The following is a 13,839-nucleotide window of genomic DNA, read 5'->3' as shown; positions in this document are numbered from 1 at the left end:
CCTTTTTCTCTTCTTTCTTTGAAGCCATTTTTCTTCTGAGGAAAATGTCTTCCCTCAAGCTTAGTTGTTCGCTCGCTCGAAGAACACGTCCTCTTTCGGTGGCGGCAGAAAGAGAACTGAGGGGAGAGGGCTGGCTCCGCCCAGGTCAGGTGGTGTTTTGGGCGGGAAACCGCCTCCTCGTTGGAGCCTAGCCCTCTCGGGTTGAAAATTCTAAAAAGAAGCTCGCTAGCTCCTCCCGGTGGTCGGCCTGCCTACTGCAGTCCCATGTGTGCCCGCACAGAAGCCTTGAAAATGAACATATGAATACAGTCCAATTCCACTGGGCATTAGGCAACGCAAACTACAACCACCCCAACTTCCCAAAACTGGCATAGGATTTGTACACAGATTCCACGATGAAGCACAGTCATTAGCCCATCCAGATACTAGAAGGTAAGCTTGCGCTCAACACTATATACCACTGGGCAGACTGGTGAAAAGGCATTGAACTAAACCCCATGTCATGAAAGTGATTCCCCAGTATGTGTTTGCATTTGCCTTGGGATTGTCATTCTGTAAGTACGTTCTGGATTGTTATCTAAGTCATGAAGTTCTTTACCTAACAAGCACCTGTAGGTAGTTGCCTTTCAGTATGATAGCCAGCAACTGGGAACTGTCAAGGTAATTGGGTTTGACAGCTGAGGATCTAGATTCAGATCAGATCAATTGATCGTTTTGATTGGTCAGTCAATTAGTAAACTGACAGATGGGCTAGCATATAGGGCATGAATGAGGAAGCCAGAACTACACAGAAGAATACCACATGATGACAGCATCTCAGCAAGAAGATATTAGGAAGAGCACATGAAGCTGGAGGAGGGATCGTCACACTTTTCAGGACTTCCACTCTTGCATCATTGCTGCTGGGAAGACTGCTACTCAAGACACCTCCTTTGGAGCTATAAGCAGCTCAAGGTCAGTGTCCAGAGGTTAGTTAGGTTTATTGTCTTTGTCCCATTGCACACTCCTTTCCCCTACTTGTATGTTTTTATGTTTATCTTTTGTAAATAAATTTCTTAAATTCTGTTTTTTAACCCCCGGAGTAAGTTACTGGTCCAGAACCCAGGGTCTTTTTATTCCATTGCTAAATTTATGCTACCAAAAGGGTTATTTCCCAGTTGGATAAATTTAAAACCCTTTATTTCCTATCAGCCAATAGACATTGTGGGGGCACCCTGATGTCATGACACCCCACTATAACGCCTGCTGTCTCTTCCCCTGCCATGGCTTGTGTTTGATTCCCCATGTCAGATACTCTCACAATGTTTGTCCCACTACTACAAGACCACATCTCAGACCAAGTAAAGGAGGATCCTAATCTGCTTGTGGTCCTGAAAGACTACAAGTGAACTCTTTAAGAGAGCTTTTGAGAACCTCGTAGGTGATTCTCCCCGCTCCCCCAATTCCAAAGTAGAATGAGAGGTTCAAAAGTTTTCTTTTTTGCTGGCTTTTATAATAAAAGGGTGGCCTCAACAAATAGATATTATACTCCTATGGAGTGTACAAACTATACCTTAGCATTTTAGATACACTGGAAACTGCAGCTACATTCAGGGATAGTAGGGAAAAGTACTTCACATGCTATTTTGCCTCCTAATACAACATAAATCCAAGCAGCTTTGATACTTCAGCTGAGAGGGGAAAGGCTGCATATTATCACTGTGCCTATGGTGGCCTGTGGGGCTACCCTTGCAGCAGTAACGTTGAGCAATTCCAGTTGGTGCTTTGTTAGCACAGTTGCTGAGTGGGGCATATGGAAAGGCTATGTGCTTGAAGATGTGCTTTTACACAGCATTAGTATTTTAGCTCCTCTGTTTGCTCTTTATTTAATGTTAGCAAGTTACTTTGATATAGGATGACTATCTGGTGCCAGCAGAGGGAGAGTGATCTGTACTTTAAAAGGGACAGCATGCTTATACTGTGGTACTGACTTCACTGGGCTTGAAAGGGATATTTCAAATGTTAAAAGTATAAACTTTTTAAAAGTTCAGGTAACAGAGTGAAACCAGCAACAATGCACTGAAAATTGAGGATTTTATTGAAAAACTGACCAATAAAATGTCCTTGTGAAAGTGGTACACTGTAACAGCCTTTTTTGTACTTCTTAGCCTTCCTCTAATATGGAGGAAGCATCCACATATAGTAGAATAAAGATTTATCTGAAAATGTTCAGTCTCTAAAGCAAACAGCATATTTTGGTCTTTATTCTAAGTGGTATAACCAAAAACACTACTAGTGAAAATGAGTCTAGATTAGACATGGAACACATGAAAAATAATATACAAAAATGACATTTAGTTTCCATCATTATAAACTGTCAAAGAAAAACTGCAGCATTGTAGAAAGTTTGTTAATAAAGTTTAAAGAATGTAATTTTCTTTAATTATCCAAAATCAACAGTACATCTTTACGTATGGACTTTCTGAATATATTATGCATCAACTTAAGATGTGTTTCCAGCACAGATTTCCATCCAAAATAATTTTAAATTATACGGATACAAATTGCTAGGTAATCAGCTGCAATTTAAATAAGGTGACAAATGCCAACTTTTTATAAAGAAAGATTATTCCCTTTGCCATGAATTAAAGCAATGATTTGGAAGACTAGTAAAACTTGAGTTTGGTTAAGGAAGAGTCTGGGAAATTCATTCGCAAGTATTCTATATTCACACTTACCAGAACATTTTGCTAGGTTTTAAGAGGACTGATAGTGTAGGAAAATTTCAAGCACCTCTTAGAATGTGGTCCATTTAGGTAACTGTAGAGTATACAAGTTTCCTTGCTGCTTCCTTTAATGTCTTTGCTGCTATAATCACACAAAAACACATTTTTAGCTTTGGCTTCTATAATCTGGCCTCTGGAAGAGTTATATTTGTGTAATCATTCAAACATTTTTGCAAGAACTTTTCTTCCTAATTGCACCCAGAAATTTTGAAAGACTGAAAAGTACTAAAATACCTGGAAAGTCTCTCATTACAACATACTGGGCAGCACTGAAAGAAATGTTCATCGTGCAAGAATGCCAGGCAGAATTTGTCTCATGGTGACTTTACTACATCAAAACAAGAAGCCAAGCATCCAATCTCAAAGGAGTCATAATAGCTGAGAATCTAGATCCTAAACCTAAGGTTTTGTTCGTGTTCATTGAAATTTTGTACACTGGTGTCCAATTCCATTATTAGTTGTGTGTTCCCAGTGGGCATGCAAAGAGCTCCCTTATGTGGTATAGCTGTCCCATTTATTTCAAGCAATCCATCCACAGATACATTCTTTTCCATAAGTGGATCAATTCCCCAAACTCCTAAGAAATAGGATGCTCATGCATACAAGAAATGACTGTGTACATGGATCCAGCCACAAACGAGCTGAACCAGAGGCAAGCAGGTAACGTGTACTTTCCTCAAAATCCCAGTACTAAAACAAAGAGACACTCTTCATATGTATCTAAAATGGGATAAGGAACAACAAATTGCACCTATGAAGTCTTCTGAAGCCAGTGAGTGTTAGCTCCTTTTTGCAAGGCTGCTAACAAACTGGTAAGACTTTATCAGGACTTATGCCTGGCATGATAGTACAGCAATATATTCTACATTTGTTTATTAAGCCTAAAGTCAAAGCTACTATCTATCCAAAGACAGATGACCTTAGAAGGTCAGAACTGTGATTTTTATTTTTAGTGAGTAGGGCAAATTATTTCCTTCTTTAACAACTGTGAAAAGACACTCATTTGCTAAATACTGCTCTGACAGTTTCCACAGTTTTATGCATCATTCTTATGAGTGACAACTTTGGCATTATTTATCCATTAATTTTAGAAATATACAAATATGTAAAACATATTCACCATCATCTCATGTGTAGAACAGCACATCTCAATTTTGTGTTATGAGTGGATCAAACATCAACTCCTTGAAGCCCAGGCTCTCCCACAGGAATCAACTGACATCTTTTGTGCAGGCACACATTGGGAATGCGCTTGTGCAGGCCAGCCACCGGAGCCTCTCTTACAGCTAGTCTGGATTGTTCTGCCCTCCAAGGGGAGCCCCTGCCCTGCAGAGCTCATTAGTGGCTGTTTTCTCACCTAATGGTCACGTGCTCCACAAGGAGGAGCTCCCCCTTTCCCTCAGCCCTTCTGAGCTGCTGCAAGTGTCATGAATGTAATTGCATCCTATGAACTCACAGCGGGGTAGGAGGGAGGGAATGTGTGCCTACACAGAAGACACCTCAATGAACAACAGTTACAGGTAAGCACAACACTGTTCTCATCTTCAGTCTTCTGTGCAGTCCCACATTGGGAGACTACAGAGATCCTTATCTTGGAGGCAGGGTGAGTTTCAGTGGAACAAGGAGTGCAGCATGGCTCTGCCAACTACTGAATCCCTTCTCACATTCATGTCCCTAGGATAACAATAGGAGGACCTGAAACCAGACTTGTCTGGGCCTAAAGGGAGTGATCAGGATACACCACAAGTGCTTCTCTTGGATTTCGGTCAACACCCTGTGAATAAGTGGGAAGACATAAAACAGAGTGCCTGTCCAGTGAATTTGAAATGCATCCAATAAAGAGAGATGATTGGTACCCCACCCTGGAACAGAATGTCGTGGCTTTCACATTGGCACAGGTGGAAAAAAGGTTCACTGCTGAAAAATTGGGAGGATATAATTTTTTCCCAGAGGCCATTCATGTTCTGATTGACCCACTGTGTGCACTTCTGTTGGCAGTATCTGCCACATGTACTGCATGAAGGAAGGATCTTTGAGCTATGGCCAGTTCCCAAATAAAAGTGACTTCACTGCACAGAGCTGCTGAGACTGTGCCGCCCTGTCAGTTTATATAGGTCATTGCCCTAGTATTGTCTGTAATGACCTGAATGACTTCCTCCTTGGTGAGATCTGCAAGGTCAGGGTGTAACATATGGCACGTAACTCTAAGAGGTTAACATGGAGACCCCTTTCTTCTGGCAACCACACATCCTGAACAGAAAGTAACCCACAATAGACTCCCCACCCAGCCCTGCAAGAATGCATCAGAGGTGATAGAAAGCTGACATATCTTTCCCCAAAATGGTACCCCAGCTAGGAGGTTACTATTGCACACCCACCAGCCCAACCCGCCATACTACAGACCTAGGGACTGTGAACCTAGTATGCTGGGAATGCACAGCAGGGCAAGATTTACTTTAAAAAACAATTCCGTAAAAGCCATCAATCTTAACAGCTTCTGAAAGAAAAGGATTGCTTGAAATCTGTTGTTAGGCACCTAATCCACACCTTGATGTGTAAGACTCTATTTGATGGCAGGAAAGTTTTGGCCACAGTAGTGTGGAACGAATGAAAGGAGCAACATGGTTCCGCCATGATTGCAGGGTTGCGGCCGCTCTTTTTAAAATTATGGATTTGTAACTTAAACAACAAAGTCAAGAACGTGAGTAAAACACATTTTTCTCATACAATTTGGTGAAGACCCCCAGTAGAGTGCCTTGTAAATGCTCTAAAGGTGGAACTAACGCGGCTGAGAAAATCTTCTAAGCTAAGAGACGAAAATGGCGCTGGCAGGCGAAAACGCGGAAACTTTGGAAGCAGAATCAGTGGTGTTTGATTTAGAAAATACGAGAATTGATCAAATATCGCTAGAACAATTTAGAAAATTCCTATTTGATGAAGTAAAACTGGCAGTTGAAAAAGCATGTAAAAATGCCTGTAAAAATGCCTTTGAAAGTTTAATGAAAACGAATGTGGATTGGACTAATGAGAAGCACCCAGGGCAGACACAGGATATTTCCGAAAACCTTGAGGGAGAATGAGTTTATACCCAAGAAAAGGGAAAACAAGTCATATTTGCAGTACTTGAGGATTCAATGTGTGGCACAAAGAGCCTCCTTAAAAGCATTGATAGGTTAGTGAAAACGAACGTGGAATGGACTAATGAGATCAATGAGACGCACCCATCGCAGGCACAGGATATTTTTGAAAACCTTAGGAATGAACGAGATTACACCCAAGAAAAGGTGAAACAAGACATAGTTTCATTACTTGAGGATTCAAGGTGTGGCACAAAGAGACTCCTTAAAAGCTCTAGGAAGGCAAGACTTAAAAAGAGGCGTGGGAGAACAACCAAACGGAGAAGAAAGCAGGGTGGCGAAAAAGAAAACAAGTTGTTCCTCAGTTAAAAGAAATAGCAATAATAGAAAACTGAAGCGGAAGCTGGCAAAGCAGATGAGGGGAAAAATGCAAACAGAATATCATGAATATAAGGACAAAAACATTTGAGTTTAGTTATCATGAGTTATCATAAAAGTACAGCAAAGTAAAGACTGGGTGTATTTAGCAGTAGTACAATTTATAGTTTATCGGTTCAAGGCATGGTATGGTAGGAAATAGGTATTGAGCACTAAGTAGTAGATTAAGGTAATAAGTGATGAACGATATGAAACTTTTCGGTGCCTATAAAGTGTTTAAAATCACGGTATTATCAGGTTGGAACGCAGAAAATTTACAATTATGTCCTGTTTTTTGGACTGTTCATTTAAAACTTACAATTATTATTAATATTAAGATGTTTATATATTTAAAGAATGGCAGGATACTTGATACAAGGTTAAAATAAATACAAAAGAATGTAACAAGGTAAAAGGTTATAAAAGGATAAAGGAACATAGATAGTACTGATATGTCTAGAGTTATATTTTGGTGTAGTAAAGGTAAAGGTTCCCTTGCTTGAAAGCCAGTCGAATCCGACTCTAGGGTTGCGGTGCTCATCTCCGTTTCAAAGCCGAAGAGCCAGCGCTGTCCGAAGATGTTTCCGTGGTCATGTGACTAAATTGTGTTAAAAATACGGACATGCGGAAATGAGCGAGTGAGTAATAGAAATATAAAGAAAGAAGTTTTGGGTATTGAGTGAAAATGAAACAGTGGTAGCAGTTCTGAGAAATGGGCAAAATATTTAAGTTTCCTAATTATGAGCGATTTGCTTTAGAAAGTACAGGAAAATAAGATTTGGTACAACCGGTAATAGTATAGTTTGCATTTATTGTGTCTAAGCAAGAGTATGTTAGGAAATAGATATGTAGTATAGAGTAGTAAAATTAGGTAATATATATTGAATGATAGAATTGCTCGGCGGCAATTTAAAACAATGGTAGTTATAAACGCTGGAATGTTGAAAATTTGCTACCATGGCTTGCTTTTTCTCGGGTTACTTAGTGCCAACTTATAAGCATTATTAGTACTTTAATTTAGTTTTTGGAAAGATAAAGGATGGTAGGAGGCTTGCTGTTTTAGTATAAAAAATAAGATATTGGAAAATCCCTGTTTAGTGCTTTGAACATTTTTGGCTATGCTGTTGCTTTTTATTTGAAACTAAAGAAAGAAGAGGAGGAGTTTGGATTTATACCCTGCCCTTCACTACCGAAAGGTGTCTCAGACTGGCTTACAAACTCCTTTCCCTTCCCCTCCCCACAACAGACACCCTGTGAGGTAGGTGGGGCTGAGAGAGCTCTTGACAGAAACTGCTCTTTTTCAAGAACAGCTCTTATCAGAACTATGGCTTGCCCAAGGTCATCCAGCCAGGTGCAAGTGGAAGAGTGGGGAATCAAACCCGGTTCTCCCAGATTAGAGTCCGTGCACTTAACCACTACACCAAACTGGCTACACCAAAGGGAAATATAATATGTTACTTGTATAGAGGTAGTAGTAGTTACATTAAGCTGGAACTAGGGGTTGATATATAGATGGAATAGGAAATTAATGGGTACAGGCATTAAATTCAAGTTGGGCACAAAATATATTATGAGTTAATAGTAATATTTGGCTGTTTTCTTTTTTTATGTTACAATACTTTGTTGTATGAAGTGATATGAAGAGATATGTTCTTTCTTTCTCTCTGTCTTTCTGAGTTTTGGAAAATTAATAAAAAGATTATTTAAAAAAAGAAACATTATATTTAAAGCGCAGGAGCTCATGATAAGCGAGGTGTCCTGAAAGTCAGGTACACAAAACCAACAGTTTAATGTTAACAGTTGTAGGACTAACTCCAATGTCAACATTTTGAACTTTTTAACATTGAGAAAAAAATGGGAGGTCTTCCACCTTCTGCCTGGCATCAGGAGGGAGAGCCATGGAGTGCAGCCAAGCATGCCCTCTCAGTACAAATGCTGAAGCCATGACCCAGGAGGAGGAATCAGCGGAGTGTCTGCCTGCATTACTCTGTAGCTTGAAAAGGCTCGATGCTTCTGCTTGGAAAAGTTTAGCCAAAAGTTTCTTGTCTTCAAGTAGAAGCTCTATATAAGCAGCCATCTTTTCCCAGAGGAACTACTGGCATCCTCCCATAATTGCACCATAGTTCGCAATGTGCAGATTGAGTGCAGCAGAAGAGCAAACTTTTCTACTAAGTGCATCAATCTTTCACCTCTCTCAGCTGGCGAGGAACCCTCCAGGATAGGAAAGGTGTTTATACCAGGTAACTATGCATAGAGCTTGCCTCAGATCTTGTCTTGAGGTCTTGGTTTGCTGGTGGTCACCTCTGTTTCCAGCGACTTAGCCATTCACATCACTTGCTCCACACAGAGCTTAGTTCTTCATTAGGTGACACTGGATCCGGGTACCCTACAGTATCATCAGCGGAAGGGTCTGATGGTAAGTCTGAGCCCAGACCAGAAGGGGAGTTAGTCCTCAAAGCCTGCTCTTCGTCTGAATCCAAATGCTCTATAAGGTGGTGAGGAGAGATTGCAGGATACCAAACTGGCAGACCCACAACATCACAGTGCCGTGAAGACAGGTGCCTCAGTTCCAGAGGTGCTTTTCGTGACCACCAGTCACTCCATTTTTGATGTCTAGGAGATGGAAAATAATAAGGGTAGCATTGCCAAGGAGGCAGAGGCATAGAACTCTGCCACAGGGCCAGGATGGTTCCAATGGGCGACTAGCTGCTGGAACTGCCAAAATGCCCTGGCCAGGTTCCAATTCCCCTTCAGACAGCAAATGAGCCAGGAAGGCATGCAGAGAAGGAGTTTGTGATGAGGAAACTCCCCTCCATTCTGTCAAAACACTGCTTCTCCTTAAGTTTGGCCTTGGAACGTGCTTTCTTACGTGGGAGTTCCAACGCACAGCATTCAGTTGAGCGAATGGGTGATCGGTCCCAACATTTCAGTTCGGTCTCCGGAATCAAAACGCTCGATGGAAGACTTGCAAATTGGTGAGTTCTAACCGGTGAGTTCTTCTTTCTTTGTGGGTTTTTTTGTGTGTGTGTGCATGCATGTATGTGCTTGCATCCCTGGAAATCATGGCAACTTCTGGCAACCGCTACTGGGGGCTTGGATGTTTTTCAGAGAGGTGGCTTGATAGTCTGCCTTTGTGTCCCTGAGCCCTGGTATTCTTTGGAGGTCTCCCAATTACTTGCCAGGGTCGGCCCTGCTTAGCTTCCAAGATCTGACGAGATTGGGTTTGCCTGAGCTATCCAAGTCGGGGCTATAACCAGTGATTTCGAAGGCAAGGATTGACTGTACTGTGCCAGGGCAGATGTTTCCACTGCTGGGCTATTAGAACGAGAGCGCTTTCTCCCATAAACATGCCTTTAAGCGTGCTGCACAATCTGAGCAGGCTTTCAGAGTAAATTGGAGGCAGATCTTGCACATGACTGTATTATGGTCCTCACCCAAGCAGAACAGGCAGAGAAGGTGCTCACCAGAGTGAGTCATTTTTGTACTACACTGGGTACATTTTTAAAATAAAGCCTTCTGTGACATTTCCCAGAGAAAGAGTCCAGAAGCAAAGAAACGTTGAGAAAAACTCACAGTACCCAGAGCTGTAGAGAACACATCCTCACAATGTAGCAGCGAAGAAAGAACTGCAGGAAAGGGGGAGCTCCTCCCTGCAGAGCATGTGACCATTAGGCAGGAAAACGGCCTCTAACAAGCTCTGCGGGAGAGGGGCTCCCCTTGGAGGATAGAAAAACCCAAAGTAGCTGTAAGAGAGTCTCCAGTGGCTGGCCTGCACAAGCGTAGTCCCAATGTGGGATTGCACAGAAGACTGAAGATGAGCCATCACTTATTTACACAGGGCAGGCTGCAACTCTCATAATGGATATTGGAAAATTAAATGATACTCACTACAACATTATAGCTACAACTCTGCACAGAGCCAACAGAGGCTGCATTCAACAGAGCTGTCTTCTATAAGGACTGTTTATGGTTGAAGTTTAATAAGTTTACAATATTTCTGGAAGTGAGCCCAACATCTCCCATTTCAGGTCATGAGAGTACTCTGGAACTGCCTCGCTGCATTAATACAAAGCTACAGCACTTGGGGAATATTCTCTGAACGGTTTTCCTGACAAATCGTATGTGGCTCATGAGTCTGATTTTATTGCACAGTGACTCACTCACCCTTTTCACATTCCAAGTTATCACCAGCACTGGATGGGGTTACCCAGCATGGTGGTTTTCTTCAAGTCAAAAAGTGACTTCAGCAGTTTACAGGGGAGAAGTAGATTGACTAGACGGCACAAAGAATATAGTTTTGAAAATATTTACATTTCTGTACATTTACACATCACTGGAAGCTAAATCTCTGAATACAAATGACACACATTACTGACATCCTTGGTATACAAGCACTCTTTCCAGTACAGCAAAAAGGCTACGTTATCTTCAAGTTTCATAGATTGGAACCATGCGAAGATCCTAATTTTTAGAAGTAATCATCCAAGAAAACATTCTTCTTTCTCTAGCCACTCCTGTTGGAACCGTGCTAATTTTTCTTATATATGTTTTTCTTTTAACCATTTTAAGACCCTTTCAACTATCTCAATTTATTCAGTTGGGGGGGGGGGATAATTTCCAAGAATATTTAGCCTATTCCCATATACTGCTGGACATCAATACTAGTTTGTTTGCCTGATGGGCAGCTTCAACAAATCGGATATACCCAAAAGAATGCCAGCAATTCAGCCTTCAGGGCAAATGAAGAATTCTCCCATGCATGCTCTCCAACATCAAACACAGCAAGGACATTTCCAACAACCTTGAAAAAAAATAACATCTGCAGATTTCATGAGACTATTAGTAAACAATTTTCAGTGGAGAAATTAGCAGTTCGGGTAAAAATATGGGTAGCACCACAATGAATTGCACTAAAGGTGCTAAAGGAGGTACCTTATTCCCTGCAGAGTGAATGCTCTAGTTTGGAAATGTATTGCAGTATGTAAATGCAACTGTTTAAAGTGGTTACCATTTGGTTCATTCATCTACATAAAATTAATTTCTTTTACTACTTGCTCAACCAACATTTAATTTACTGAACTATTACATACTTTATGTTAAAAAAGCATGAAGGAAGATTAAGGACATCTTGAGTAAGATGGATGTTTTAAAGGGTTTACTATCCAGATAAGACATTTCAGTTTATGCTAATGGTCCAAGAGTGCTTTTTATTACCAAGAAGAAACGTAAAAATTTTAAAAATAGTTACAGTCCTTATAGCTGTTATGTAAGTATCCATGGGGGATCACTGAGGTGCCAGGCTACCATGCTTGCAGGATTTATAAAAATGCAAGTGACACATCAGGATATCTGCTGCCATTTAGACACTACATGGATGCTTGCTATATAGTACAACCTACTGAGATTCACTGTGTGTTCCCTTTCTGAATTCACTTAAGCAAGTTTATCCCTTCCAATTTCACCCACTTCCAGACATACATCTGTGGGCTATTTGCATCCGCTCTTTCACTGTGGCATGCTGGTATTCTTTATTCACTGTTAACTTTCCAGTTAAGTTAAAGATCAGGAAAACGGCTAGGGTCCTCCTTGTAGTCATCGGGAACTGTGAAGATTGATTCATCAAACTCATCATAACGAAATTCCTGAAAAGTCACAGTGGCTGTGATGGTAGGAAACACAGGTATGTCTACAAAGAAAAGAACAAAGGATGGTCAGATTAGAGCAGGAAAATGAAAAACGATGAATCCAACCATGTGTATTGCTGTATGGTGACTCACCATATGCAAAGTTTACACAATTATACAATATTGGCATGAAGCCCTGGATTCTGTCTACTGGGAGAAACTGTTCCTAGTGTGGGGGAAGGACAGAAAAGAAGAAGATGACTGCAGTCAGTGTGGTGTTTCAACCAGGGCACAGTAAGGTCTTGAAACTTGTATCTCAAATATACAGTGAATGAGATAAACTTCAGAGATTTTAGAAATCAAAAAACTGGAGAATGCAGTACATTTAAGGACTATTTTATCCTATTCTAGCCTCCTACAAAAGAAATCATGGTAGTGATATCCTAGTACACACTTTACACAGGAACGAGAATGCTCAAATGATGCAACCTAAGCCTTGTGCCTTAGAACTGATGTGTTCAGAAAACGTCAGGGAAAGGAACTGCTAGTCTTTTTTTTTTTTTTAATCCAAGCAGTGTTTTAAAAAAGCAAACTTTAGTGAACAAATATGGAACACAAAGAACTAAATACACTTGTATTTAGCTGCTCAATAAAGCTCATCTTGATTAAGTAGTAGCTTCATGGAGCACAGGTCTTCCTCAGTACAGTATTTTGGATTTGGACATACACTGTCTGTTGTTTTCAATCATCATCTAAACCTTCCTAACTGTTTTAAGAAAAACAATGTGATCAGATTACATTTTAAAAATAAATGAAGGGATAAAAAAGTTAATTTCTTCTAATTTTTGCCTCAAAATAATTCAACAACTGTCCAAACCCTGTCTTGTGCACTTCATATTGTTAGGGAAATTTTGTTTTTTGCTCATTTTGACTGACAATCTTTAATACACACTAACTGAAATCTTAAGAACATTCTATGCCTCCAGAAATGTTCCCCCGGTCCCTTGGTTGTTTTTTTTTAACACATTCATTGTCTTATTTGTTCAGATGTCTCTAGCAACTACCTGCATCTCTCCTAATAGACATCCACTATATTTAAGGATTGAAAATAAGAATAAATATGTTAAAAGCACCTTCAAAATCCGTAATGTCCTCCTCTCATGCACTACCTTCCTTGTCCACTTGCAAATGACACTTCTGCCCATGGAAGGAGTATGTATGATTTTTAGCTATTACCCACCGTGCAATAAAAATAACAGTTTACTACTGCACTCAAGTTAGAATGCAAGAGCCAATTCATTTTTTGTATAGTATGTTTTTGCTAAAGATTCAGGCTGGAAACAGATCATAATTTTATGAGAGTTGAAGACACTTTGAATGAGCAGTGTATACTCATTCCACTTTTGCCACTGATAAAACAGGATTACAGGTTTCTGAAGTAATTTAGAAATCTTTCAAATTTTACCAACGGCACCAGGACACCCCACAGAAAACACTGTTTGCTTTCAACATTAAACTGTGTATGTCCTAGTATTTCACTGAGTAAAGTTTGCAAACCTTTGAATATCTTTAGGAAATGAACATGTAAAACACATGCTGGCAGTCTCTTATTATTATAGACCTACAAGTGGAGACCCGCAAGACACTTGCAGGATGATTATCCTATTCCTCACACCTTTTCTTCCTCCTGTCTCCCTCTACCTCTCTCACCCTCTTTCCCCCTTCTGCCCCCCCCCCTTTTTCTTTTTCTCCTCCAGCTATGGCATTATACTTATCTGTAGTTCCTTCCCTCCTCCAATCCCACCCTCTCCAGGCTCCACCTCACAAATGTCCAGGAATTTCCCAACCTGGAGTTGGCAACACAATTTCCTTCCCACCCAACAGCCAACCTACCTTTATCTGCCTCTCTGTCTGCAACTTTCCATCTCCACACCCCTCCCCCACAGCCTCTACCTA

At 40.7% G+C, this 13,839-nt stretch overlaps 1 protein-coding gene across 1 annotated transcript in view; it reads right to left on the bottom strand.

Moving 5' to 3' along the window:
• Window positions 1-10,863: 10,863 nt before the first annotated feature.
• The window catches only part of ANKRD13C (ankyrin repeat domain 13C), a 58,490-nt gene continuing 55,514 nt past the window's right edge, over window positions 10,864-13,839 (bottom strand). The window contains exon 10 of the mRNA XM_015415794.1: window positions 10,864-11,945. Coding sequence (XP_015271280.1) covers window positions 11,815-11,945 — 131 coding nt within the window. The 3' untranslated portion in view covers window positions 10,864-11,814. The remainder of the gene's footprint in view (window positions 11,946-13,839) is intronic.

The sequence above is a fragment of the Gekko japonicus genome, unplaced genomic scaffold (genome assembly GCF_001447785.1).
Source record: "Gekko japonicus isolate JY-2015 unplaced genomic scaffold, Gekko_japonicus_V1.1 scaffold20, whole genome shotgun sequence".
Taxonomy (NCBI): domain Eukaryota; kingdom Metazoa; phylum Chordata; class Lepidosauria; order Squamata; family Gekkonidae; genus Gekko; species Gekko japonicus.
The sequence above is the reverse complement of the archived record's forward strand: the minus strand, read 5'-3'. Positions and strand labels throughout refer to the sequence as shown.